Source organism: Actinia tenebrosa, unplaced genomic scaffold (assembly GCF_029948245.1).
Source record: "Actinia tenebrosa isolate PJP-AT-01 unplaced genomic scaffold, QUT_ActTen_1.0 PGA_scaffold0__85_contigs__length_37466705, whole genome shotgun sequence".
NCBI classification, from domain to species: Eukaryota; Metazoa; Cnidaria; class Anthozoa; order Actiniaria; family Actiniidae; genus Actinia; species Actinia tenebrosa.
In genome coordinates this window covers 5,533,763-5,558,375 of record NW_028292569.1, presented here as the reverse complement: position 1 = coordinate 5,558,375, position 24,613 = coordinate 5,533,763, and the positions used below count along the sequence as shown (strand labels likewise).

The following is a 24,613-nucleotide window of genomic DNA, read 5'->3' as shown; positions in this document are numbered from 1 at the left end:
TGGTTTAGTGTTGGCTAAGGAATATGGGGCTAGAGAATACACAACCACTGGGAAAGGGGAGAATCAATCCTAGTAAGAAGCTCATGATGCATAGAATTGTAGGAATGAATAGGGAAAGCAATATTTTGGAGCTTTTTGGTCTTGTCTTGAAATTGAGTCCAATAATCCTTTGCACCATGAGGATGTTACCATTCTTCCTTTGAACTTCTCAAAGGCAAATGATGTCATGTTTGAGCTTGTCAATTACATTACTAGGAGCTATAGCATAGCATGAATGGCTTGATGTATTAGGTGCATGTGCCAACATGGCGTTCGGTATTTGGCAGAGTGTAACTCTGAATAACAGGGCTCCAGGGTTGGAAGGTAATGGAGTTTCTAAACCCTAGAAAATTGATTATACAAGACTCCATAATCTAATACTATTGTCTATAATCCCATCACGATCTTGAATATTGGCTTCTTCTTCTTCGTCACTGCTCTCTGTGTTGGTGGAAAGTGGGAATTTGCGCTGACCTGATGACGTTGCAAGAATTGGAAGACTGGGATGAAAACTGGAAAAAAAAGAAGAAAAAATGGCATATTTTCCATGTGATGTCGTGTATGGTGATGGTGGCAATGGTACTTTACATCATTTTGAGATTGGATTTTGGATCTTTCCCAGGAAAACGTTAGAGTGTTTTTCTTCAACGCACTCACAATCATCATCACAATAAAGTAGGTTTTTTTGTGGTCGCCAATCAAGGCATTGCCATAACTGTATTCCATAGACACACCCTCGAAGACTTTGTGTTTCCTGACAATATATTGGAAACACTTTGATTGACGTCTACCACAACCATCACCACTGGACTTTGCTCACCTTACACCATTGACACAGTCACCATGGGCAACAAACATCTGGTGAGTGTTCAAGGTTGGTTCTGAGGAGTCTGGGTCATCCTCTGGGGATAAAATCGTGTCCCAGACCAAAACAGTACCATCACTTGTTCCAGACACTAAATATCGACCACTCCTGTGAAAAAAAAGTTCCAGAAAACTTAGAACTTATTAAGGCGCTATAAGCAGCCATACAGCTTACAAGCATGAGTGAATTTTTAGTATATTAGTATTATCCTTCTAAAATAGGATAGGCTGTTGAACCGGGAGACAATCCCCTACTCTTACATGAATGATTCAACAGGGTTTTTTTTGTCTGTGATTGCTATCTTAGAAAAGGTCTGAGAAACAAAAGTTGAAGGATCCTTAGAGTTTTCTCAAACTGGAACAAAACAATACGCCTTCTGTTAGTTCCTTCTTTCTTGGTGGAGCCAGTGGTCAAATAGTGGGGATCAAATTTTTATTGATCGTTGAAGTATTGGCAAAGCAAGATAAGCATTTTATTACTGAGTAATATGCTTATTTACCCTGGGCTCTAGAGGTTTTATTTCACTTAATCTGTGGTTGTAACAGGCAAGCACCAAAGGCCTGAGGGAGTGAAAAGAAGTTTGTTCTCCTCACGACTTCCTGTCATAACAGCAAATGTCAGAGCCAGAATAAATAACCTCTGGACCCCAGGGTATAGTCCATACCTGTCCAGATCAAAGTAGATTCTCTGGTTTGTATCCACTGGTCGAAGAAGCCGGTAAAGCACACTTCCTGGATTCCTCAAGTCCCAGCATAGAATTTCATTATCCTAACAAAGATTAAAGCCATAATCCTTCCTTAGGAATCAGGGATGATTTAGTGGTAGTGCATTCACCTCTCACTCTGGGGTCTCAGGTTTGATTCCTAGACCTGGTATCATACCTACATGTAAGTAAAGTTCGTTAGCTCTCTCCTTGAATTGAGATCGAGAGTTTTTCTGTGGATTCTCCAGTCTTCTTCTTTCCTGACTTATATGAGCCCAGAGCTCGAGGTTGCTTTACCACCATGTCAGATTTAATTAAAAAGAGATGGGGTGCTAATCACAGGGTAATAATGGACTCGTAGTACATGAACATCTTTACCTTTCTTCCACCACTATAAAGTTTGGTTCCATCTGGAGAAAAAATTATGTGGGTGACTCCACCCTCTTGGCCTTGAAACAGGCATATCATCTCACCCTCTGGTTCACTGTATACACCCACTAAAAACATATTGGAAATTGGTATGTCATTTAGTCTTATTATTTTAATGTATGATAGCTTGAAAAACATGGTTTTGCCACTCGCTTTTGCTTACTTTAACTTTTAACCAAGCATATCCAACAGATATTCTTTGATTCTAAAGATGTGATCTTTGCAATTTACAAAAATGCTTAATGCCACCAATATGAAAATAAACCACAAACATGGATGACAGACAGACAGACAGACAGACTTTTTTATTCGGTATTGAGTATTAGGATATACATGGACATTTTTCCTGAATAAACATTAATGTATGAAGGCTATAACTGTTGATTTATAGTAGTTTTTCTTATGTTATAATAGATTCACCTATTTAACCTATTTAGTACAATTACTATTTATTGCCTAGTCTGGGTAAGAAGACCACATACTATATTAATTCTGTATTGTATGTGATCTTTTTATAAAGCAGTTGTGGACATATTTTGCTACTGCAACTGCTAACATTTTTGATGGTAAGGTTGGATGGTAAGGTTGCGCACCTTGCCCCCCCCCCCCCCCCCCCCCCCAGCAGTCTAAAGACTTACCTGACTTGGAGTATGATCCTAATGCATAAAGACCCGAGTTGTCAGGACAAACAGCGATGCATGATATCAATCCACTCTGACCACATTTCTTTGCTAAGAAAAATTTAAAAAATTGAATGCTGAACCTTAGGTATGAACCTATAGGAAAGTGAGGATAGAATTCATTGCTTTGCAGCTACTCTGCAGTTGTTACAGAAAAATCCAACCACAGACTACCAAGCAATACAAGCTAGGAGAAGCTAGGAGAGGGTGGCAGAATGATGATGTAAGAGATGAATGAATGAATGAAGAAGTAAATGAAAGAACAAAAAGACAAAACAAAAATAAATTTGGCTCACCAAAGCTAAGGGATTAAGAATGAATGAAGAATGGATTAATGAATTAGTGAACAAGCGAATGAGTGTACAAATGAAAGAACAAACAGACAATACATAGACAAAATGGTTTACCAAAGGTTGGTCTTTCCTTGCATTGTCTTCCTGGCCTGTTGGTATCAAACACTTTTACCATCTTGTTAAAGCCACAGTAAATGTTCCCACCATCAGAACTGAATGCCAAGCTTATAGCAGATGTCAGTTCATCCTATAGAGACATTGAGAACTTTATTACATAAACCATTGAAATCTATAACCCACAAATAACCCACATAGTAATTGGTCACTGCAGGACATTTGCTAAAATATTATTAACGAAGGGGTTTTTAGACAGAACAATGGGAAAGGAATGTACAGTAGTGCTCCATTGAGTCCCGGGGGGGGGGGGGGGGGGTACTCCCCTATATTCGCTACATGGGTACGTGCAGCCAAACAGGATATAGTTTTCAGCGATTCTACTCTGGAACAGGGTATATAAAATTGCACTCACTCTGGGACAGGGTATATGAAATCACGCTCTCTCCTCTCTGGAACAGAGTATCCATTTTCGTAAAAGGTTATGGTTTTTAGCGATCTTGCTCTGGAACAGGGTATGAATTTCAGCAATTTTACTCTGGAACAGGGTCAGGGTTCAGAGGGCTCAGCAGCACATCCCTACCCTAAACGGGCAAGAGTACCCCCTGGACCGACACTAAGAACGGCTGCATAAGAAAGTAAACTACATGTAGTACGCTGTATATTACATTAACTAATATCTATAATACATGCCAAGTGATTATATGGTTGGTATGAAGCCCTTTGTTCACCAGTGAATGCATCCCAGAGGTGAACTGGATGATCTCTGCTAGTGCTGAGAAAACTAATGAGAGAAAGAGTCATTTTACAAAGATGCAGCATCACAAAAATAGAAAAAAAAAGATATTTCAGTATTACCAGCAAGTGTCAGGATCCATTGATGACATGAATGGATACCAACAGAAGTCATAGATTGTCTCTCCTTCTTTCATTTTCAGAACTGAACTCTAAAGAAAAAACACATGACCATAAGCTCAGTTAGTGGTCCCCATTCTTCAACTATTGTTATCATTGTTACCATTTCTGTGATATTTTCATGTGATTGTGTAGTGTATAGTTCATTGGGAAGGTTGAAAAGCTTGAGATGGTTGTCTTCGCTGCTTGTTAAAAGACAGGAACCATCGGGGGACCTAGAAGAGAAGAGTAAAAGAAGAGATTAACATGCAGACTAACTTAGGGTCCTTTCTATAAGGTGGACCTCTGAGCAGCCAGTTCTCAAATAGTATGCATCTGTTCTTAGAACTGGTTTGCACCGCATTGGTTTAGTTCGAAAAACTGAGGCATACCATGATGGAGTACTTCAACGATAAGGCGCCATCATGCCATGGGGTAAAATAAAACAAAGATGACAGAAAATACAATTATAGAATTTTGTGCGTTTGTCAACCTTTTATGGTTAAAGGTGATTGATGTGCCCTCTTTTGTTGTATTCTTTTGTGGTGAGCTGTAAATGTCTATTGAAGTTATTACTGTAAAAGCTTTATTTGCCCCTTGAATGCCCCATAATGCCTTGCGATCCAAGATATCCGCCATATCTTCGTAGTAGTCCCTTGTGAACTTGCAGCTCAGACCAGGTTGAGGTTCACTCGCTGTAATTTTTCGTATTTGGGCGAGACTGGCCGCCATCTTGGTGATCGCATTTGCAATCATCTTAATGATATTCACAATAATGATCCTACCAAACCAGTTTCCCGCCATTTTAATCAAGCTTAGAACCATTCTCTTTCTGACTTCTTTGTTTTCGGTCTTTCTTTGATTAACAGGCAACAATGATTGTCACAAGACCAAAGCAATGCTGCTTATTCACCTATTGGACACTCTTACTCCCAACGGGATTAATGAATGCTTTGCTTTTAACTAGTCCACTCTTTTGTCTTTTGTTTGTTTCTTTCCTTTCCTTGCCCACCTTGTTCTCATTGGTTTCTTTTGTCTTGTTCTCAGTATATAAACACTCCTTTCTACCACCTCTTTCTCTTTTACTCCGACAAAGGACTAACGTCCAAAACATCAGTTTTTTCATCTTTTCACAGTGCATAATTTACCCTTTTATCATTACTGTTTCAGCATGAATTAAGTTTGTTGTTTGTTTTTTTTCACTGAAAATGTGATGCCCAGCCCAAGAATCAAACCTAAGATGCTAGAGATGGGAGGCACTACTACAATGTATCCCACCCTTGATTCCCTCAATGGTTTTGAAGTTTTGAGTTTTCAAAGGAAACAACTGACTCACCATTTACAGCCTTTCAAGAAGTTTTCAGGCTTTGTTTCAAACTCTTGCCAAGCACCAGTAAGCTGGTGTGGGGTTTTATCAAAGTTGTAATGGATGCTTGGAATTACCACCCTTTAAATCAAATATAAAAACTAATAGTTTAGTTTCAAAAATATTTGTGTACCGGGTGGGAATTTCCAAGGGATGGGGAGGGTCTTAGAAGGGGGATATTGTGTAGTCCAAGAAGATATCCATACATCCCCCAAGAAGGGGACTGAAATTTCTAAGGGGTGGGAAGGGTTTGAGGAGTACTAGTGATTTTTATGGGACATATATATTTATCTTCAAGAAGGAAGTAATGGATATTGCCTAGAACTATAAAACATTACTGATCTCCATATTTGATATTTCGTTCATTCTGGAATATCATTCAGAACAATTTTGAGGGGAGAGGGGTGAGTCAAATAAAATCTTACTCATCAGTTTTTGTTTTATCATCAGCATCTTCCATCGTGTTCTTAGTTTCATTTTCTTCTTGTATATTAACAGTACAAATTTCTTGTGCATCTAAAAGTTTTTCTTCAAAATTTTTATGTGAAGCATCTACTTCCATCTGAAATTCGGGATTTTCTCTGTTCTCGTTTTCCTCAGGCTGCATCGCTTCTTGAAAGTCCTCAACAGACTGCTTTGTTTGTGTATTTATTGATTCTGGTAATTCGCTTGAGTTATTCCCTTGTAAGGGGTTTTCATCAGTTTTCATATGCGTAACTTCATCTCCTTTTTTAAACCCTTCTGAATTTCCTTCCTTCATTTGGACTTTATTTTTATCATCCATCACTTTATCTGTAGTAATTATAGCATCGCCTACAGCATCATTGTCTGTTTGACTTTAGGTGAAAGTTTCCATTTAAGATATATATGCCTTGTTTCACACTCTTCGTCGTTTCTAGCTCTTGTAAGGCTACCTTGTAACAGATGCTATCCAGCCGGAAATTTGCCAAAGAACAGCTGATTCCCAAACCTCTAACTCTACAGAAAATTAATTCATCTCAATCATGCTTGACGGCTGCAGTTAGTGAAACATTTCGGGACAACGTAATGTGCAAAAACTTTCGAAACAGTCGCCGTCTTGACCGTGGGTATGGTCAAGGGAATGGTAACTATGACCACAGTAAACAATAATCTCGAGCCCAGAGCATTTCGGCCGCGTTTTGGCGCGTTTTGGCGCGCTTTGGCACGCTGCTTTGGCGTGGCCTCACCGGTAAGACTTTTTTTCCAGATTTCTGGAATACTTCATTGCAGGCTCATATTTATTATGGCATTTTTTCAACATTATCACCAGCGAAGAACAACTGGAAACACATATCTAGAAAGTATTTTAAAGATGAAGTGGCTAAAAATAGTAGAAGCCATGTTTTATGGTATGGAACGAGCCAACAAGGTAAGTGAGACAAATACTATGTTACAACGTGGCATTGAGATACAAAACAGGTGGAGAAACGAAAGACGCTAGATATGCCCTGCGGTGCTAAAACTCCTGTAACTTGAGTTGCTCAGGGTTTTAGTTTATTATTTGATGACTTTGGTTATAGTTTTTATAGTACACTCAACAAAATTACTCGACTGTGATTGGTCGAGAGGAGTACAATTATAGCGTTAATTGTACTCCGTAGGAGTACAGAATTAAGTCGCTATGGCAACACGGCCAAAACAATGTCAAAACAATTACTTTCTATCATTTTGTACTTAAAAAACATAAATAAAATTTTAAAGCCGTAAGAACTAATCTTTTTTATGCATTTCATTGCGCGATGAACTGAAAATCGGCCGCCAAATAGACAAAGATGAACGGCGTCGCTTCGCATTTTTTACTGAAATTTTGTTGAGTGAACTATAAACAAAAAATCGCACGATCTTCTCGTACAATTTGAAATTAATATATTAGTATAGGAAATCGCACGATCTCGAGTACAATTTGGAAATTAATGGACACGAGTAATGTTTTGAAAGTTCTTGTAATTAAAGTGTCAGGCGTTCCTTGCTTTAGTCGGGCTAGCGAATTTACTCCGAAAACCGACGATTATTCCCTTCCTTACATGATCGTAAGCCATTCGGATCGGCCGAAACCAAAACACTACGAGGAACGCCTGTCACATGATGGATTGCGCGCGCTAGATAGATCAACCAAGAACAATAACTTTCCTTACACAAACAAAATTTTAATGTGCTCCCTTGGTGTGTGATTCAAAAGGCGCCAAAACTTGTCGTTTGTTGACAAGTATTTGAGAGTTTTAGATTGTTTTTTCCCCCGCAAACGGCAAACGTGACCACGTTTTAATCGTTTTCCTATATTTAACTTAACCTCTTGCAAACTTTCCAGGGCTGTCAACTCTCCCGGATAAACCGGGAGTCTCCAGATTTTGGAGCGTATCTCCCGGTCTCCAGATTAGAGTCTCAAATCTCCCGGATAATTCCCGAAGCTGACCATTTCTTGAGACCCGACTTTCACAACCATAAAATTCCAATTATTTTGTGTTATTTTAAATCGCTAACAAAATCAAAACGTTCCTCATAAACTGTTCTTGCAAGCAGGCCATTGTTATATAAGCGATAATCTGATTGGTCAGAAATAAACCAATCACATCAAATGTTACAAAGCGAAAGACGTCTTTTCGCGCGCTTTTTGACGCGCTGTGACGTCATGTCCCTTCCCTATCAATTCTCCAGATTTGAATATCTCGGGGGTTGACAGCCCTGACTTTCTCACCAAAGACAAATATTCGTTTGTTTTTCTACTACTTGAACTTTTTTGCGATTCTTTCTCAGCTATTTGAAACAATTTTTCACTGGTCAACTGACGTTTCACGTTTGCCATGAAGGCAAATCTAAAACTCTCTATTATGAGCCACACTCTAGGGGCCTATCCGGGCCAATCCAAACGCGTGTAAATGATGTCGACGATTTTGATTGACGGCAGTCTATTGCAAAGTACACGTCGCGATTTTTGTGTAGTGGGTGTCGTAAGAAAGATAGAATTGAAAATGAAGCCCTTCGGGCAAATGAAAGAAAGCCCTGTCTTAAAGTCCATGAAACCAGTGAAAATTGTGCTTGATAAGAAAAATACAATTAAAATATAGCATTTTTTACAATCCACTGTCTCACTTTTTTATGCCTTGAGCATGTGGCAGTATGATATGCATTCTACTTGGGTTCCCTGTGGAAAATAGTTGAGCCCGTGAAATAGTATGGATAGCTGATGCGAAGCTAAGACTATGCTTAGAATATTTTGAGTTTTGGCGGTACGCAGCTAAGAGGATGATGGTAAATAACTAAAAAACAATCTTTTTACTCTTATTTAAGAATTTTTCAGCATGGTTGAGTCGGGTGAGAGTGACCCTAACTCTCCAGCAGGCCTTCTGTACGCTCTGTGCTGTAAAATTATTGGAAAAGACTCTAAAACTCAAGGTAAAAAATATATAAATAAAATTAGAAAATTTAGTTAATTTCTTCATTAAAGGGTTAATTAAACAAAAATAAGTTTAAGCTTAAAGTTTTTGTTATTCCGTTTCTAGATCCTAGTGTATTAGAACACTATCAGTATGCTCTTCGTGTAGTTGGAAGGTACGTTAAGTGTATTTACTTAAAAGTACCATATTCGTTTTGTAATTTTTTATATTTGATATATGTACTGTATTGATATTGTTTGTGGGACATTGTACTCAAACTTTAACAATATCGAACTGCTAATTGCCTTAGCATTTCATTGGCACAACTATATATTGCTGTTGTGCCTGCTCTTGACTTTTAACGATATAGTTGAACTCAACAAAACTAGCCAAATAAAATCATTCTTCAGCTAATATCTTAAATATCGATTCAATGTTTTGTAGTCGTTTTGCACCTTCTGTTGCCAATGACGAATTCAGAATAGCTGAAAGGATTAAAAGAAAATGTGAGTAAATATGAGTTGTTTTTCTATGTCGACAATTTTTATTTACAAATCCTTAGGTCACGTTCATAATGTATGGCAGAGGGGGGCAGGTGAAATTTAAATGACAAAAAAAATTCTTAAGATCCCCCCTTGAAAACCCCCCAAAAAAACTATCCCCCCGGGTAATCTCTCGTAGCTTCTTCTAAAAAATTTGCACCCCCCCCCCCTAATTCTCTGAAAAAAATTTTCAAACAACCCCCCCCCCCCCCCATTTTACTAGTAAAACTTTTTCTAATCCCCCCTAAATTTCATCCTCACTCTGCCATGCAATGCAGCCTTACACTTTCTTTTCAATATTTATCATCAAAATGAACAACTTCTCCCCTCAGTAAATTTGTTTCTGGGGGGGGGGGGGGGATTTATGATGTCTCAATGCCATGTCTGTATGGAATCATGGGTGGTCCTGACTCTACACCAAATGTGAGCAGAGTTTGTTGGGTCTCTTCTCTTCTCTCTGTTTTCCAATTCAAACTCTGAGTTAGCTTTGCCCTTTGACCTAGATAAGCCCAGAGATTATTTCGGGGTTCAATATAATTTTTTTGCCTTCTCATTGTCTATGTTTTGTTTTCTTTAGTGGTTAGAGAGAACAAGGAAGTTGATGCTGCTATTTTCTCAGAACTTTACAGAAAACTAGGTTCCCAGGTATGTCTGATTAAGTGTTTCACTAAAATTCATAAACTTTTCAGTTCTCTCATGCTGAATTCTTAGCTCAACCCCAAAATTTAAAATATCTATTATATAATAATTTTTCCCTTCATGTTTCAGGGTGTAATTCAAAACAAGTGGGCTATTCTCTACTTTCTCTTGAATATTAGTGACAACAGAAAAAGTGGCACATCCCAAGGCCAGGTAAGCCAATACCCTCTCATTTTCTAGATTCTTCTACCCAAGGAAACCCACAATGCATTTTGTTGATGTAGGGAAAAAGCAAATTTCATTTGGCGCTAAATCTTTGGTGAACTTGTGGATACTAGTTGCACTTTTCAGAGATTGGGTTGCCTGTGCTTTTCTTGTGCTTGTTGATATTCCAAGGATTTGAAGTAGTTCGCTCTATTTAAATGCTCAATTAATCTGGTAAGATGAGCAATCTTCCTTATGTTTTTCACTATTAATTTCTACTTTGATTGGTTATTTGTCTTGTTGAGTTTTGAAGCTAATCCTGTTATAAATTTATTGTTTGAGAATGAGTCAGTTGAAAAATTTAGGAAGACCTTCAATTTGACTTGATCCGTTTGCTTGTACATGTAGTTTCCTATGGGGCTTTTTGTTAATGTTCCTGAAGTGAACTTTTTGTGATGAATCTTTCAACCTATGAGCCTTCAAAAATGAATATAGGATAAGAACTATTAAGTTTGAGCAAAGCCTAAACTAACTAGACCCTGACTACAGGGTGAACTCATGCCTTGTTTTAATAGTTAGCAGTGATTTCTGGGAGTGACATTAGATATTGTGAAGTGAATTTGGGGGTTTTAGTTTTTTTCTTGTTGACTCTAAATTTCTTTACAGAATGCAGATGTCTTTTTTGGCCTTGGATTACCACTCACTTCCACATCTACCCCAGCAACTAATGCATTAAGACCAGTTCTTAACACTGGTGGCTATTCGACAGTTCACTCCCAAAGCAGCAGTGGTATTAGCAGCGATCCATCTAGTAGAACATTCTCCTCAGACACCCAGACACCTTCTATCTCTGTACAGCGCCTACCAAACACTGGTACACAATCAGTAAGGTTTGCAGATAATGTCCATACATATCGATCTGAACCATCACATTTGTCCTCCATGGTTGCAAAGTCACTTACTTTATCAAGACAGCAGGAATTTGACAGTGTAGGAAGAATACCTGGGCCTGAAGCTGTGGCAAGACTACAGAGTTATGGCACAGGAGAAAATAGTATGTATGGAGTGTAGGAATAAATTAATAATAGACCCAAACTAACAATATACCGTAGGTGTGATGCTTTCTCATTTCATACTAATTTCCAAGTCTCTTCAATTCCCATTTGCACAAATGTATACTAGATGCTGCACAGAGAAACCCTTTCCTTAGAGATTTAATTTTTAATTGCTAACAAGTGATAAAGTAGTTGAAATTGGAACAAGTTATTCGATGGACAAACCACCATATCAGATCAGAAGCAATGGACTTCTTCGACCATGTGGTGGCCATATTGAATCACAAGGCATTATGAGTCATCAAGAGGGCAACTATACAAATCTTTGTTATAATATTTACATAGAGTGAGGAAATTTCACAAATATGATAAACAATAACTGACGAAATTTCTCAAATGTTGTGGGTTGTCATTTCAGCATCTTTGTTTTGTTTTGCCCCCTAGGTGACCCATAATGCCTTGAGATTCAAGATGGCTTGTCACATTGTCGAACTCGTCAAAGTAGCCCTTATTTTAATTTGTTATTTTCTATTTTTTCCAGCTTCCTTTGAGGCATCTGAGGCCATTCTTCTTAGAGAAATAATCTATGTCTTCCAAGGTATTGAAGGCAAGATAATTAAACTTGACGAAGCAACTGATGCCTATCGCATTGACCCCAAAGTTGGTGTCCCAAAGTCAGTGCGTGACCTTGTCAACAAGCTAGCAGAACTAGGTTGGCTGTATAGAAAGGTGCGGAAATATCTTGATGCAAGAACAGGTGACAGAGCCTTGGGATTGGTTGGACAGAGCTTTTGCGCTGCCCTCCAGCAAGAATTAACAGAGTATTATCGCCTAATGGCTGTACTTGAAGGCCAACAACAGCTTAGTGACCAGGGGATTGAAGGAGAAGGAGCTAGTGGGAGTTTGACTCTTCGGCGGCTTATGGTTTGGACTTTTGACCCACTCATCAGACTAAGAACCTTGGCAACACTGGTTGATACGTGCAAAGGTTGGTATAACTGTAATTCCCAGTCACACGCGACCAGCTTGACATTCTTCACAAATGAAAAATAGAGTTTTGGTGGATGTCAATCAAAAGGGTTTCTTAAGAATGGCATAGGATTCCAAATCCAAATCTCAGACGCTTGACTGCAAAGCTATTGGTATTGACTATGGCAGCCTGTACCTGATCTTGAAACACTCAAATCATTGTCAATAGCAATAGCTTTGCAGTCAAGGTATTAGAATTTGGAGTTGGAATCCAGTGTCTTTTTTAACAAATTATATCCTGAGCAAAAAATTCAGAGTTACAAGAAGCATGAGATAAGTGGGCAACAAGCGGTTTTTGCACATACAGTGTATGTGTGTTTTCACATGAGTATTCCTTTCTGCTGTCATAAAAAAACTTTTTGATTGACGTCCACCCAAACTCAATTTTTCATTTGTGATGAAGGTCAAGTTGGTCACGTGTGACTGGGAATCACATTTAGTAATAAAATTTCAAAATGATCTCATTCTCAGTTTTATTTTAATCCTGAGCATTCTCTTAATGAGGTTCTTATGCAACATTTACAAATCCTTCAAAATAATGCAGCTACAGTCGATGTATATTAGGCCTTCCTAGATATTTCTCAGCTACTATATAGGTCAAGAACGTTTGAATTGGATTACCTTAAGTGAATGTCGCATTCGCCATCGTTGCATTCGTAGTTTTTAAGTATATTAATAATTACATAGGTTATGATTCCAATTTCTTAAATTATAGTACACTCAACAAAATTATTCGACTCTGATTGGTTGAGAGGAGTACAATTATAGCGTTAATTGTACTCCGTAGGAGTACCGAATTAAGTCGCTATGGCAACACAGCCAAAACATGGCAAAACAATTATTTTCTATCGTTTTACAAGTACTTAAAAAACATATGAATAAAATTTTAAAGCCGTAAGAACTAACCTTTTTTATGCATTTCAGTTGCGCGATAGACTGAAAATTGGCGCCCAAATAGACAAAGATGAACGGCATTGCTTCACATTTTTTACTGAAATTTTGTTGAGTGAACTATAAACAAAAAATCGCACGATCTTCTCATACAATTTGGAATTAATAGACACTCTATTTCACCCTGGCCTGCTCTCAGTCTGACCTCTAGCTCAGCTGGTAGAGCATTGGTAGTACAATTCCGAAGGTCGTGGGTTCGATTCCCAGCGAGCTCGGAAATTAATTTTTCCGAATTTAATTCCAAGGGCTTTTGCCCAGAATAACCTCGTTCCCAAGCACTATGACTTATCTATATTTCTATATCTTCATGTATTTCATAAGTGCTACGCGGTCCACATAGACACTCATAACGTTTTGAAAGTTCTTTAATTGCACTCGCCTGATTTCCTATACAAATAAATATGTATACATAATTATTGTACTCACCGCTGTTCAGACATACATCTTCCTACTGTTTGCACAAATTGGGGCAAACAATATTTTAGATTTCATGCGGCGAAGGAATGAAACAATATAGATAATTCTGTAAGAAATGCCCCAAATTTCAAAGAATTTAGAAAATTACTCTGATTAGATTACATATACATAAACCTAGAATTTTCAATAAAATAATATTTGTTAGATATATATCTACATAGCTATAATAATAACTATTTTACTTATTTATATTTTTCCATATTTCTGTATGCTTATTTTATATTACTTCTAACTTTTTTTAACTTTTTAACCTATTTTCATATTTATTTAATACTTTATTTATTAAATTAGTTTTATTATGTTATGGCATCTTTGTAAATCACTTTTGTGAAAGAGCTTCCCACAATAAAGATTGTTATCACTCATTCTATCCATATTGAACAGTCTTGTGTAAAAAAATGTTTTGGCAAAATAAAAATAGTGAGGTTTATTCTTGTTGTTTGTAAAGAAGAGTAAATTAAATATATATATATCACTCTTGATTTATCAGGGAAAAAAGGTGGAGCACTTCTGTCGGCTCTACACACATACATGCAGCATGGTGATCCATTTGTAAAATCCCTGGTCAAGCACATTTTAAATCTGGTGAGTCTTTAGGTGGTGTATAGTACAGCAGCAATCTATTTTGGGACCCTTGAAAGCTTAGGTAGACAACTGAGCATCTGAGATGCTTCGTCACAAATATTTTTTTAAGTATTGTATGCGTTTGTATGGTGTACCACAAGGTTTATATTAGGACCACTGACTTCCACTGTGTTTTTTCTTTTCAGGTTGCTCATCCTATTAGAAATATAATGGACAGATGGATCTATGATGGAGAATTGGAAGATCAGTATCAAGAGGTGAGCAACATAAGGTGTGAATAGAGGGTAAGGTAGTGTTGATGATGCTAAGAAACAAGGGAGTATAGAAGTATTACACTTCCATCTCACCTCTTGCTTTACAGTTTCAATTTTCAAACTTGGCATTGCATGGAAGTTGGGTTTTTTGTGCCTGTCGGGTAATTAATTCCTGTTTTCTTCCCTCCGCAGAACCTAACACTCTAAATTTAATCTAATTTTAACTGAGTTAGCCATGCCCTGACTTTGATCAGTCCAGATGTTGTTCTACTAGGGTTTGATTTGTGAATTAGCCATGCCCCAACTTAGATCAACAACTTTGGTCACTAAACAGGTTGTTTCAGGGTATCAATAAAATTCGAAGGACGAGGGATTCATTAAGTTGTAATTTGTTGGTGTTCATTGATTCTTTCTGACAGTTCTTTGTAGCTGTAGACTACACTGTTGGTGATGACAGATTATGGTACGACAAATACAGCATCAGGAAACCAATGCTTCCATCATTTATTCCTCTTGAGTTGGCTACCAAAATCCTGAATATTGGCAAATCCATCAACTTCATCAGACATGTTTGTAAGGACCGTGGGTCAATTATTAGGGATGAAGACAAGGTGCACGAGAGGACTAAGGCTGAAAAGAATGCTGGTGAGTTCAACTTGAGACAATAATAATGTATCATGTGATACCTTGGGCCTTACTTAAGTCTGCATTAATTTCATATTTAAGTATATGAAAGGTTATTGACAGGCCATGTAACCTCTTGCACAACTCAAGTACAGTTTTTCCCTACTGACTTTAGGCTGGTAAATAACTTTATTTGTTTTCTTCCCATGTTATCATAGTAGTTAGTTAGACAATATCTTACTGTACCTTCACAAAAATCAAGACTAAAAAATAATGGCTAGTCAACTTACAATGTCCATCCAATATGGGTACTTGTTCAACCAAACACCTATTAGGACAGTGCCCTTTAGCTTGCCCGGTCACATTTGCTTGTCACATATTGATCAATCCAATGTGGAAACGTCATTATGTCTGACCATTAACCAGCCATTATTTTATCCTTGATTTTTTCCAGCTGCAGCACAGTTAACAGCAGATGCAGAATTCACGGGTGCAGCATTACAGGAAACCATTGACATAGCATACAGAGATACCAGCAAGAAATTACTGGAAATACTCTTCACCAAGTACCAATTCCAGGATCATTTGAAGGTGATAATTGTGACATCATTATTTCAGTGAGGACACTTGAACCCTGAACACTTTTTGTCACTTTTCTTCATATGCATACTGGGCGCCGCATACTGTACATGTAATTTTTCCCTTGAGCCAATTATGGAATGATTAGAAATGAGTTTCATTTTGATCACTCACTGTATTTGTGCTCAATGCTTCATTTCAGAGGAATTTATAATCTGAAAAACAACTTGAAGTGTTCACAGTTTGAGTGTCCTCACTGAATGTAAATATCCATAATGTTTTAATGTTTTGGACTCAATAATAATAATTATTACTTATAGTAATAATCATTTTATTTTCAAGGCATTACATTAAGATCTCAATGATGATAGACCTCAATAGACCTTATTTTACTATGTCTGGAGAAAAAATTATTTATTTTATGAATTATTATAAATGTATTAGCATGTTTGTCTGTTGATTTACTTCAGGCTCTGAGGCTGTACATGTTGTTGGGTCAGGGGGATTTCATTCGTCATTTAATGGACCTTCTTGAGTAAGTATGATCTTGCTACTCAATTAAAGTGGCCTTTGACTGGACCAGTATAACTGCAAAACTGCTGAGAGGAAGGGTGAGGTTGGGCTAATTTTTTAAATCCTAGCATGGCATGCATTTGAAGTCCATATTTTTTGATATAATTTGATAATTACATGATAATTAAGCATTTGTGTGGTAATTTCATTTATTTTCTAGATCAGACCTTGACAAACCAGCCAGCACTCTATACATGCACAACCTGACGGGGGTACTAGAGGCAGCTATAAGAGCAACTAATGCCCAGTATGAAAACCCTGAAATATTAAAAAGACTTGACTGTAGATTGCTTGAGGTAAGGTGAAGACAACTTGCACCTTCTATCCTTCCTTCCTTCCTTCCTTCCTTCCTTCCTTCCTTTTTTTGCTCATTTTTTCATTACTTCATTTGTTTTTCTTTTGTTCCTCCTCTCTTTGTCTCCTTCCTTCCTACTAAATTCTATCATTCATTCAGTCTTTCACCTTTCTTTAAATAATAGTTTGTTTTCCTTGTCTTTTGTCTAGGTCTCCCCTGGTGATACTGGTTGGGATGTGTTCAGTTTGGATTATCATGTGGATGGGCCTATCAGCACTGTAAGATAATATCTTAAAACTATTTTTACAATAACTTACAAATGTCTCGAGCGCTGATTGTTTTTTTTTTATCATCAATAAGAGGACAGACAGATAAAGCTGACGTCAACGAGCGCGCGCTCTTTCCGTTGGTTGTTTTGATCGCTAAAAATGAAAAGTTTTTATCGTTTTTGTTATTGTAAAAAACAAATTGACATCAGATTTTTATGTGTCTGTCCTCTTATTGACAATGAATTTCACCATCACATTGTCAAAGTAGTATGCAGATCCACTCAGCTACAGCCTTGTCTACGCCTCGTGGATCCACACTACTTTGACAATGTGATGACTGCAATTCATTGTCAATAAGAGGACAGACACATAAAAATCTGATGTCAATTTGTTAAATGGAACATCTCTGAGTTTTGACAAAGAAATCTAGTTTACATCAATATGACATTTAGGGCTTTCAGAATGAGCCAACAGCCGCTGGAACTCTGGTGATTGCTTCAAAGTTAATACTGCCAGCTACTTCATCTTTTATATACTAGATACCTTCTGTTCCTCTTATCAGATCACATCCAGCCACTTCAGACTTATAGGCTATCCTAAAATATTCTAAAAGCCCTGGACATCACTTTTTAATCTCATCAATTTAAAGTCATACAGGTAGAAAGGCTGGGTTAAAGTAACCGTTTACCATGATTGTTTTTGTACAGGTCTTCACACCAGAATGCATGATTCATTATCTAAGAATCTTCAATTTCTTGTGGAGAGCCAAAAGAATGGAGTATTGTCTGACTGGGATCTGGAGAAACCAGATGGTTAGCAATAGATTGGTCAATACCATACCAGGTAAAGCTTTTGTTGCCTCCTTTCCATCCACCAATTATTCCCATTTACTCACCTTTCTATCCATTCATCTATTCAACCCCCACACATCCATCCATTTATTCTGCCAATAGGTAATGCAATCTTCCAATCCATCCATCCATCTATCCATCCATCCATCCATCCATCTATCCATCCATCTATCCATCCATCTATCCATCCATCTATCCATCCATCTATCCATCCATCCATCCATCTATCCACCCCATCCTTGCATCTATGTCTTCATTTTCATGCATTTGATGTTGTACTGTTGTCTTTCAGAGCTTGTTCCTGTCCTTCATCAGTGTCACATGTTAGGGATAGAAATGGTCCATTTCATCCATCAGATGCAGTATTATATTGCCTTTGAGGTACATGGTATTTCACTCTCTTCCTTATTTATATATTAATGGTGCTTTGGTAAACATAGTGGTCAAGTTATTATACACTTAATATCTGGTCTTGAGGGAAAACAAAACTCACTAATTTCCCAAGGAACCAGATATTAAGTGTTTTGTTGTGTAGCATTGATAAACATTAAAGTCATTTTTTACAAAATAAGAACTTTATTTAGTAATCTATTTAAATGCATGAATACTGACTAAATAATGCAACTCACATAGGGTCTTGTTTTTTGCTACCAAAAAGCAAAGTGAGTAGCAACAACTTTTTTAGCCACTTTTTTAGTATTTTCTGAATCCTTTCTCTCAATGACAGTACAGTCCATACTGGACTTTTTGCTTTAGGCTCCATTTCTACTGAAAATTCCAGCAAAATATCTGCTCCTGCTTTGTTGTTTGTTATTTGTGCAAAGTATCATGTGACCAGCTTTTTTCACGTTCTGAGTTCATCTAGTTTGTCACATGCAACTTGTTTACAGAACAGGAAATAAGTTACTTTTTTCCAGCCAGGATACATTTAGATTTAATTAGTATCAAGTGGTCATCTTTCAACCGATGAGAGTGTTGGTTATGTCAGCAAAATCTCCAACTATATAACAATGTTTCTGTTACAAAGGTATACTAGTCAGAATATTAAATTTCCTTTTTCTGTGCAACCCCCAAATCTTTAATATCTCAGCAGTCCAATGCAACTATGATTAAAGTATTTTCATAAAGAATAATGTTTTTTCTACATGTAATAACTTCAACCTTGGCAGGTTTTAGAGTGTTGCTGGGCAGACTTAAAGAAGCAAGTATCAGAAGCCAGTGACTTAGATCATATTATAGCTGCACATGAAACATTCTTGGACCACGTTATCTCTAGATCTTTGTTAGATACTGAATCAAGAGTAAGTATACTCTTGTCAAATTGTTGCACACAAGTATATCACTCTAAATTTTGTGCGTATTCTGAAACAACCTCTGGGCTGATCAAAGTCAGGGCACAGCTGACTGACAGACCAAACATTGAAGCAACCTCTGGGCTGATCAAAGTCAGGGCACAGCTGACTCAGACCAAAAAGGAATTAACTTGCTAGGTAGAGATAGAAAAACCAAGAACATGGAGAATAACCCTTAAACCAAGGGAGAGACCTAACAAACTCCACTGACATGTGATGCTGAGTACAGGAATCAAACCCAAGACCCAAGGGGTGAGATGTGCACTGTCACTTGCCACCCTTGATTCTCATAAGGAGGCTAGTAAAGCACTATTAAAGAACCTATTCAATTCAAACTTGACATCCCTTTGTTGATTTCCTTGCTTCAGAATATGCTGACCCAGTTACGAGCCATCTTTGATCTGATTGTTCAATTCCAAAATGCACAATCTTTCCTATACACTGCTGCAGAAGAAGAAGTTCAGTCCCGACAGAAGCTGAAGGAATCTGTCAACAGAAAAACTGAGAAGGTAGCAATGATTAAAGATAAATTAATCATTACAGCAGTGCTTCTCAATCACATGCGCAAAATCATAATATTTTCTCTCAAGACAAAATAGAGTTTTGGTGGATGCCAATCAAATAGTTTCCTTAAAATGGTCGGAAAACACAAAGCTTTTAAGGACACGTGCCTATGGAATGTCATGGAAACACCTTGATTGACGTCCATCGAAACCTATTTCGTCATGACAGCAAATTGTACAATTTCGCTCATGATTGAGAAGCATTGTAAATCCTGTACTACTAACTCAGATTGAATTGTAAAACAACCTTTGGGCTAATCTAAGTTAGCCTGCGTTCAGCTGGTTTAATTTCCTAGAAATAACTGCAGGGCACCTCCAACTCTGTGCTGATCTAAGTCAGGGCACTGCTAACTCACGAATCAAGTTGGAACTCAAAAATATGTGAGGGAGATCCAGAGATTCCAGAGGTAGAGAACCTGAAATAACTGAAAGAGGCATTGCCAAGTGCATTGTCACTACACCACTCTTGATTCCCAAACCAAACCATCTTGTGCTTCCTTAATTGCCCTAATTCACTATGACGTCACATCAAAACAATCTTCAATAATCTATTGTTTCAACGCAAAGGATCATGGTCGTCGGACAGGGTCAAATCAACACAAATTTACTGAAAATTGTTCTTAAACTGTATCAATCCATGAAGAGAAGTAGAATAGCCAGCAAATGCTCAGAATATGTTTTAGTACATATTAACACATATTATATCTGAAAACCAGGCCATTTTAGATTCAACTGTTTCGCTAGGAGCAAATTTTGTTGAAGTGTCTATTGGATTTGGCGATTCTATCCCCCACATGAACAAGCAGTGACATCATAGTGAATTAGGGCAATAATAGGCACAGGGATATATATGAATGAATGTTTTTATTGAATTTACACAGGGTGACTGGGGAATGACTGAGGAAGATGAGGAAGAAGTAAGAAGAAAATCAGTTCATTTTGTGGATAAAATTATTCCTGACATTAGAGCACAGCTGAGAGTACTGTTCCAGTCCTATCAGGTATGCCGACAACAGTGAAATTGAAACCCTCTTTTGGACTTTGACATCTGGTTGCAAAATAGTGGGTATTGACAACTCTTAAAACTCCAATGTATGCTTAGCCTCAAATCCAGCAGTTGCTTTTTTTGTTATAATTTTGATTTCTGCTTTTGTTTACCAGCCTCTGAAGTGAGGCAAAGCCCGCATAAAGTTTTCATTTATTTCATAAAATATAATACTATACTTTAATAGAATGCATGAGCCTGCAAATAGCACAGGCAAGCTTAACAAAAACATTACATTTACTTATAAAATTGAATTAAATTAACATACCTTGGAGCTTTAAGAGTCAACGATAGTTGCTTAATAGTAAAGGGATGGAGAGATTTTTCTGACATATCTGATCTCACAACTGGTTGTTAAATAGTAGTTAAAATTTTTATAGAGGCCGAATAGTGGTTATATAGTCACTAAATGTTAGTATTGTAATGTGACTACAAGTGAAGGAAAGGGATGGGGGAAATATCTTAGACTTTTTTGACTTTTCAACGACTCTTATATTGTGGTTTCCTAAACTTTTCGCATGTTCTCTCAGCATCCTGTGTGAACTAAGATCAAAGTATCTGTTTTATAATTTTCTGTAGATCGAGACTTGTTGGCATTTTGCTGTCAGACACGTATAGAAGACTGAGACAAATTCAAAACATAACTTGTACTTTTTTTACTTTGAGATAGCAAAACAATGAACCTGAATAACAAAGAGGGACTTATAATATTTGGCTTTTCTTGCTTATAGGACATGGTGCAACAATTTCTGATGATGCTTACAAGTCACCAGGATGACAATCTTCGTTTCCTGAGCTTCAGACTTGATTTCAACGAACACTACAAAAAGAAAGAGCCCAAGTTAAGGTCCCCATTGACACATAGATTCAGTAAGCGGTATAAAAACCGATAAAACTTATGTAGATAATCCATAATGCAATCATAGCATCCTTACTTCTTAAGCTCACTAAAATTGATTACTTCATTGAAAGGAAAACAAGTTATTGGGTGTAACCTTGGAACATTTTTGCATGCAAAGTTTACCCAGATCTCATTCCTACAACACTTATTTTTCATGAATACATCACTGTTTGTTACATAGGGCTTCTAATAACTGATAAGGTTTGTCAAAAGGAATATATTGAAGTTCATTTTTGTAATGTATCGTAAAAGGTAATTAGTATGAGGTGCAGACTGTAACTGACTGTGGTGACTGCTAGATTTTTTTTGGTTTCTCAGTGGTTCTTTTGAATCCATATGATGGCCTGCACCAAATAAAAATGTTCATCCAAGTGAATGAACTAATTGTCCAAAGACTGAGCAGTATTAGTAAAGTAGCAGGTATATCAATAACTGTGTCCAAAGTCTGCTTTGTGTCAGAACAAAGCTTAATCTCAAATGAGAGCACTACTTGTTGGTGTCAGTAAAGTAGGTCTGCTCGTCTTTTCAAATCTTGTTTCAATGAAAGCACTGCTTGTGGTTGTCAGTAGAGTACCAAGTCTATGGATACTGTGTCCAATTAAGTCTGCTTGTCTTCATATCAAATCTCACTCTCAATTGCGATCACTGCCTGAGGTCTCAGTAGAGTTGCAAGTCTATGAATACTGAACAAATGTACTATCTTGAGATGCTTCATTAATAATGTTGTAATTTCCATGCTGCTGCTCAAGGTTTGGATTTTGAGATCCTCTGTTTTCCACACAATTATCACACACCTGCATAGAGTTCAAACAGTAGTGGATATGAGTGTAGGTATTATGTATTTTATTACTTTAAATCATGCTTAACAAATCCCAAATAATGTGCATCATGGTAAGCTCTGGTATTACTGGGAGCCCATTAAAAGGTACTGCGAAATAAGGAAATAATAGAAATACTTGAAATGTCTGTAAACATGTTTCAGAAAAGTTAGAGACAAAAACTTCAAGTATTATTATGAATCTTGACTTCAGTTATAGTATTTTTAGCGATACTTTATATTTAGTACTAACTAAACTATTGTTACATTAATGTCAATCATTTTCATGAAAGCTAAATACAAGTTGCTTTGTGTCACCAGCAAATCAATCTCTGTTTGCATATAAATAATGAAGGCTTGTGTCACATGAAGTAATGCTATATTAAAGGATGCTAACAAATTAATTATAGTATTTTTAGGAAGGGATAATTTAATCTGGAAAATAACAGGACCATGGAGTTAAAAATCCTACAAAAAGCTGAAGGCATGATACAGTTTCACATTTTGTCATCCAACTATTCAAGTTAGAATACAAATAACGCAGGAGAAAACCTGGAGCGAGTACAAATATCCGGTGATATTTGTACTCTAGGCTATGTTGTACAGTAAAAAACCAGTTTTAAAAACTTTTTTCTCGTCTTTGTATGTTGTCTCTCCCTATCAGACTTGCCAAAATACAGCTCCAGGATCGAAAAAATATCAACCTGTATTACACCCTAAAATGTCTAATAAGATCTATTTACTCCCATTCTATTACTTATTTCGAAGAAACCCTGTGCACTCTTAAAAACACAGGAAGCCCAATTTTCCTTAAGATTTTTTGTTTAAATCCCAAGTTTACTTTTGCATTTAAGCAGAACCCCTTTGGTTTTATCACCCCATTTACAAGCACCTTGCCGGCCAGCTTGGACTTTATTTCACTGCCCGTGGTAAAAAGCCTCTCTCAGGGCTGTCAACTCTCCCGGATAAACCGGGAGTCTCCAGATTTTGGACCGTATCTCCCGGTCTCCAGATTAGAGTCTCAATTCTCCCGGATAATCGCCGAAGCTGACCATTTCTTGTGAGACTCGACTTTCACAACCATAATTAAAATTCCAATTATTTTGTGTTGTTTGTGTTATTTTACATCGCTAACAAAATCAAAACGTTCCTCATAAACTGTTCTTGCAAGCAGGCCATTGTAATATAAGCAATAATCTGATTGGTCAGAAATAAACCAATCATCAAATGTTACAAAGCGAAAGACGTCTTTTCGCGCGCTTTTTGACGCGCTGTGACGTCATTTCCCTTCCCTATCAATTCTCCAGATTTGAATATCTTGGGGGTTGACAGCCCTGCTCTCTGTCCTCTCTTTGCATGTTCAAGTTACCTTCCCTCTAGCCCTTCCCATCCATATTGCATTTCCCTACCCCTCCCCCATAAGTAAATGAGTTGCCCCTTACCTTCGGCAAGTCCTGTCCTTGGAACACTTTGGCGAAGAAGAACTTCACAAAACTTCCTCTAAACGCAGCATTCAACACTAGGAGAAGACTATCCCACTCCCCAGTGGTGGTTGTTGTTCCTTTAATGATAGAAATGCTCAAAGACACCAACGCTGTGTCGTACAAAAACAAACCAGCATTTCTAACCACATACGTGAAGAGAATAAAGCAATAAAGATGATCAAATAATCTTCTCCACTTGGCAGAGTTTATATTCTGTTCAATCCAGAACTGGTACGTCTCTCTAGCTACGAAGTTTATGGCTGATGCCAGGAAAGTTAACATTATCATTTCTAAAACACTAAACACTCCGAGGTACGATAGCTTCCCTTTTGAATCTCGCGCTTCGACAGATTTTACCACAAAGTTGGAACAAATGTAACAAATGCAAAGTACAAACCAGACCCAAAAATGTCCAACGCGAGATAGTGCGAGTGCATATTTCTTAACGTTAAAGCGTCCCCATAAAAATAACGCCAAGAGAAGTGCCAGTGAGTTAAAAGATTCCATTCCTGCTCCGATAACGTTTATAGAAGGTGGAAAACGATTGTAAGGACATTTTTCCACAGTGTGATTCTTGTATACACAATAAGCCGCTGAAATAAAGTTCAGGAAGTCAAAAATCACTCTCGTTGCTCCAAGAATAGCTGTAATAATTCCTAGTATTTTTATATATAGCGCCATTTTGTCGACTTATTGTATACTAAAAACCGAAAAGTCTTTGTTTTTCTTGGAATAGCTTGTTTTTT

General features: G+C 37.3%; 3 protein-coding genes across 3 annotated transcripts; 1 reads left to right on the top strand and 2 right to left on the bottom strand.

Moving 5' to 3' along the window:
• Positions 1-93: 93 nt before the first annotated feature.
• Positions 94-6,463, bottom strand: LOC116291713 (telomerase Cajal body protein 1). Its single transcript, XM_089027143.1, has 11 exons — positions 5,809-6,463; positions 5,354-5,464; positions 4,142-4,253; positions 3,982-4,070; positions 3,817-3,907; positions 3,124-3,256; positions 2,675-2,767; positions 1,986-2,104; positions 1,569-1,672; positions 860-1,012; positions 94-551 (listed from the first exon to the last, which is right to left on the bottom strand). Exons 1-11 carry the CDS (start codon positions 6,165-6,167, stop codon positions 395-397), a joined length of 1,521 nt encoding a protein of 506 aa, XP_088883269.1. The 5' UTR covers positions 6,168-6,463; the 3' UTR covers positions 94-394.
• A 2,171-nt stretch (positions 6,464-8,634) lies between these two features.
• Positions 8,635-23,012, top strand: LOC116291705 (gamma-tubulin complex component 3 homolog). The gene is made up of 20 exons (XM_031698916.2): positions 8,635-8,797; positions 8,905-8,953; positions 9,223-9,284; positions 9,898-9,965; positions 10,089-10,172; positions 10,830-11,217; positions 11,760-12,206; positions 14,166-14,260; positions 14,446-14,517; positions 14,934-15,159; positions 15,593-15,729; positions 16,188-16,252; positions 16,451-16,586; positions 16,795-16,863; positions 17,562-17,697; positions 17,998-18,086; positions 18,875-19,006; positions 19,426-19,566; positions 20,502-20,621; positions 21,397-23,012. The coding sequence occupies exons 1-20, from the start codon at positions 8,704-8,706 to the stop codon at positions 21,556-21,558; spliced, it is 2,772 nt and encodes a 923-aa protein (XP_031554776.2). The 5' UTR covers positions 8,635-8,703; the 3' UTR covers positions 21,559-23,012.
• Positions 21,298-24,578, bottom strand: LOC116291706 (uncharacterized). Its single transcript, XM_031698917.2, has 2 exons — positions 23,826-24,578; positions 21,298-22,360 (listed from the first exon to the last, which is right to left on the bottom strand). Exons 1-2 carry the CDS (start codon positions 24,546-24,548, stop codon positions 22,241-22,243), a joined length of 843 nt encoding a protein of 280 aa, XP_031554777.2. The 5' UTR covers positions 24,549-24,578; the 3' UTR covers positions 21,298-22,240.
• Between the last annotated feature and the right edge of the window lie 35 nt (positions 24,579-24,613).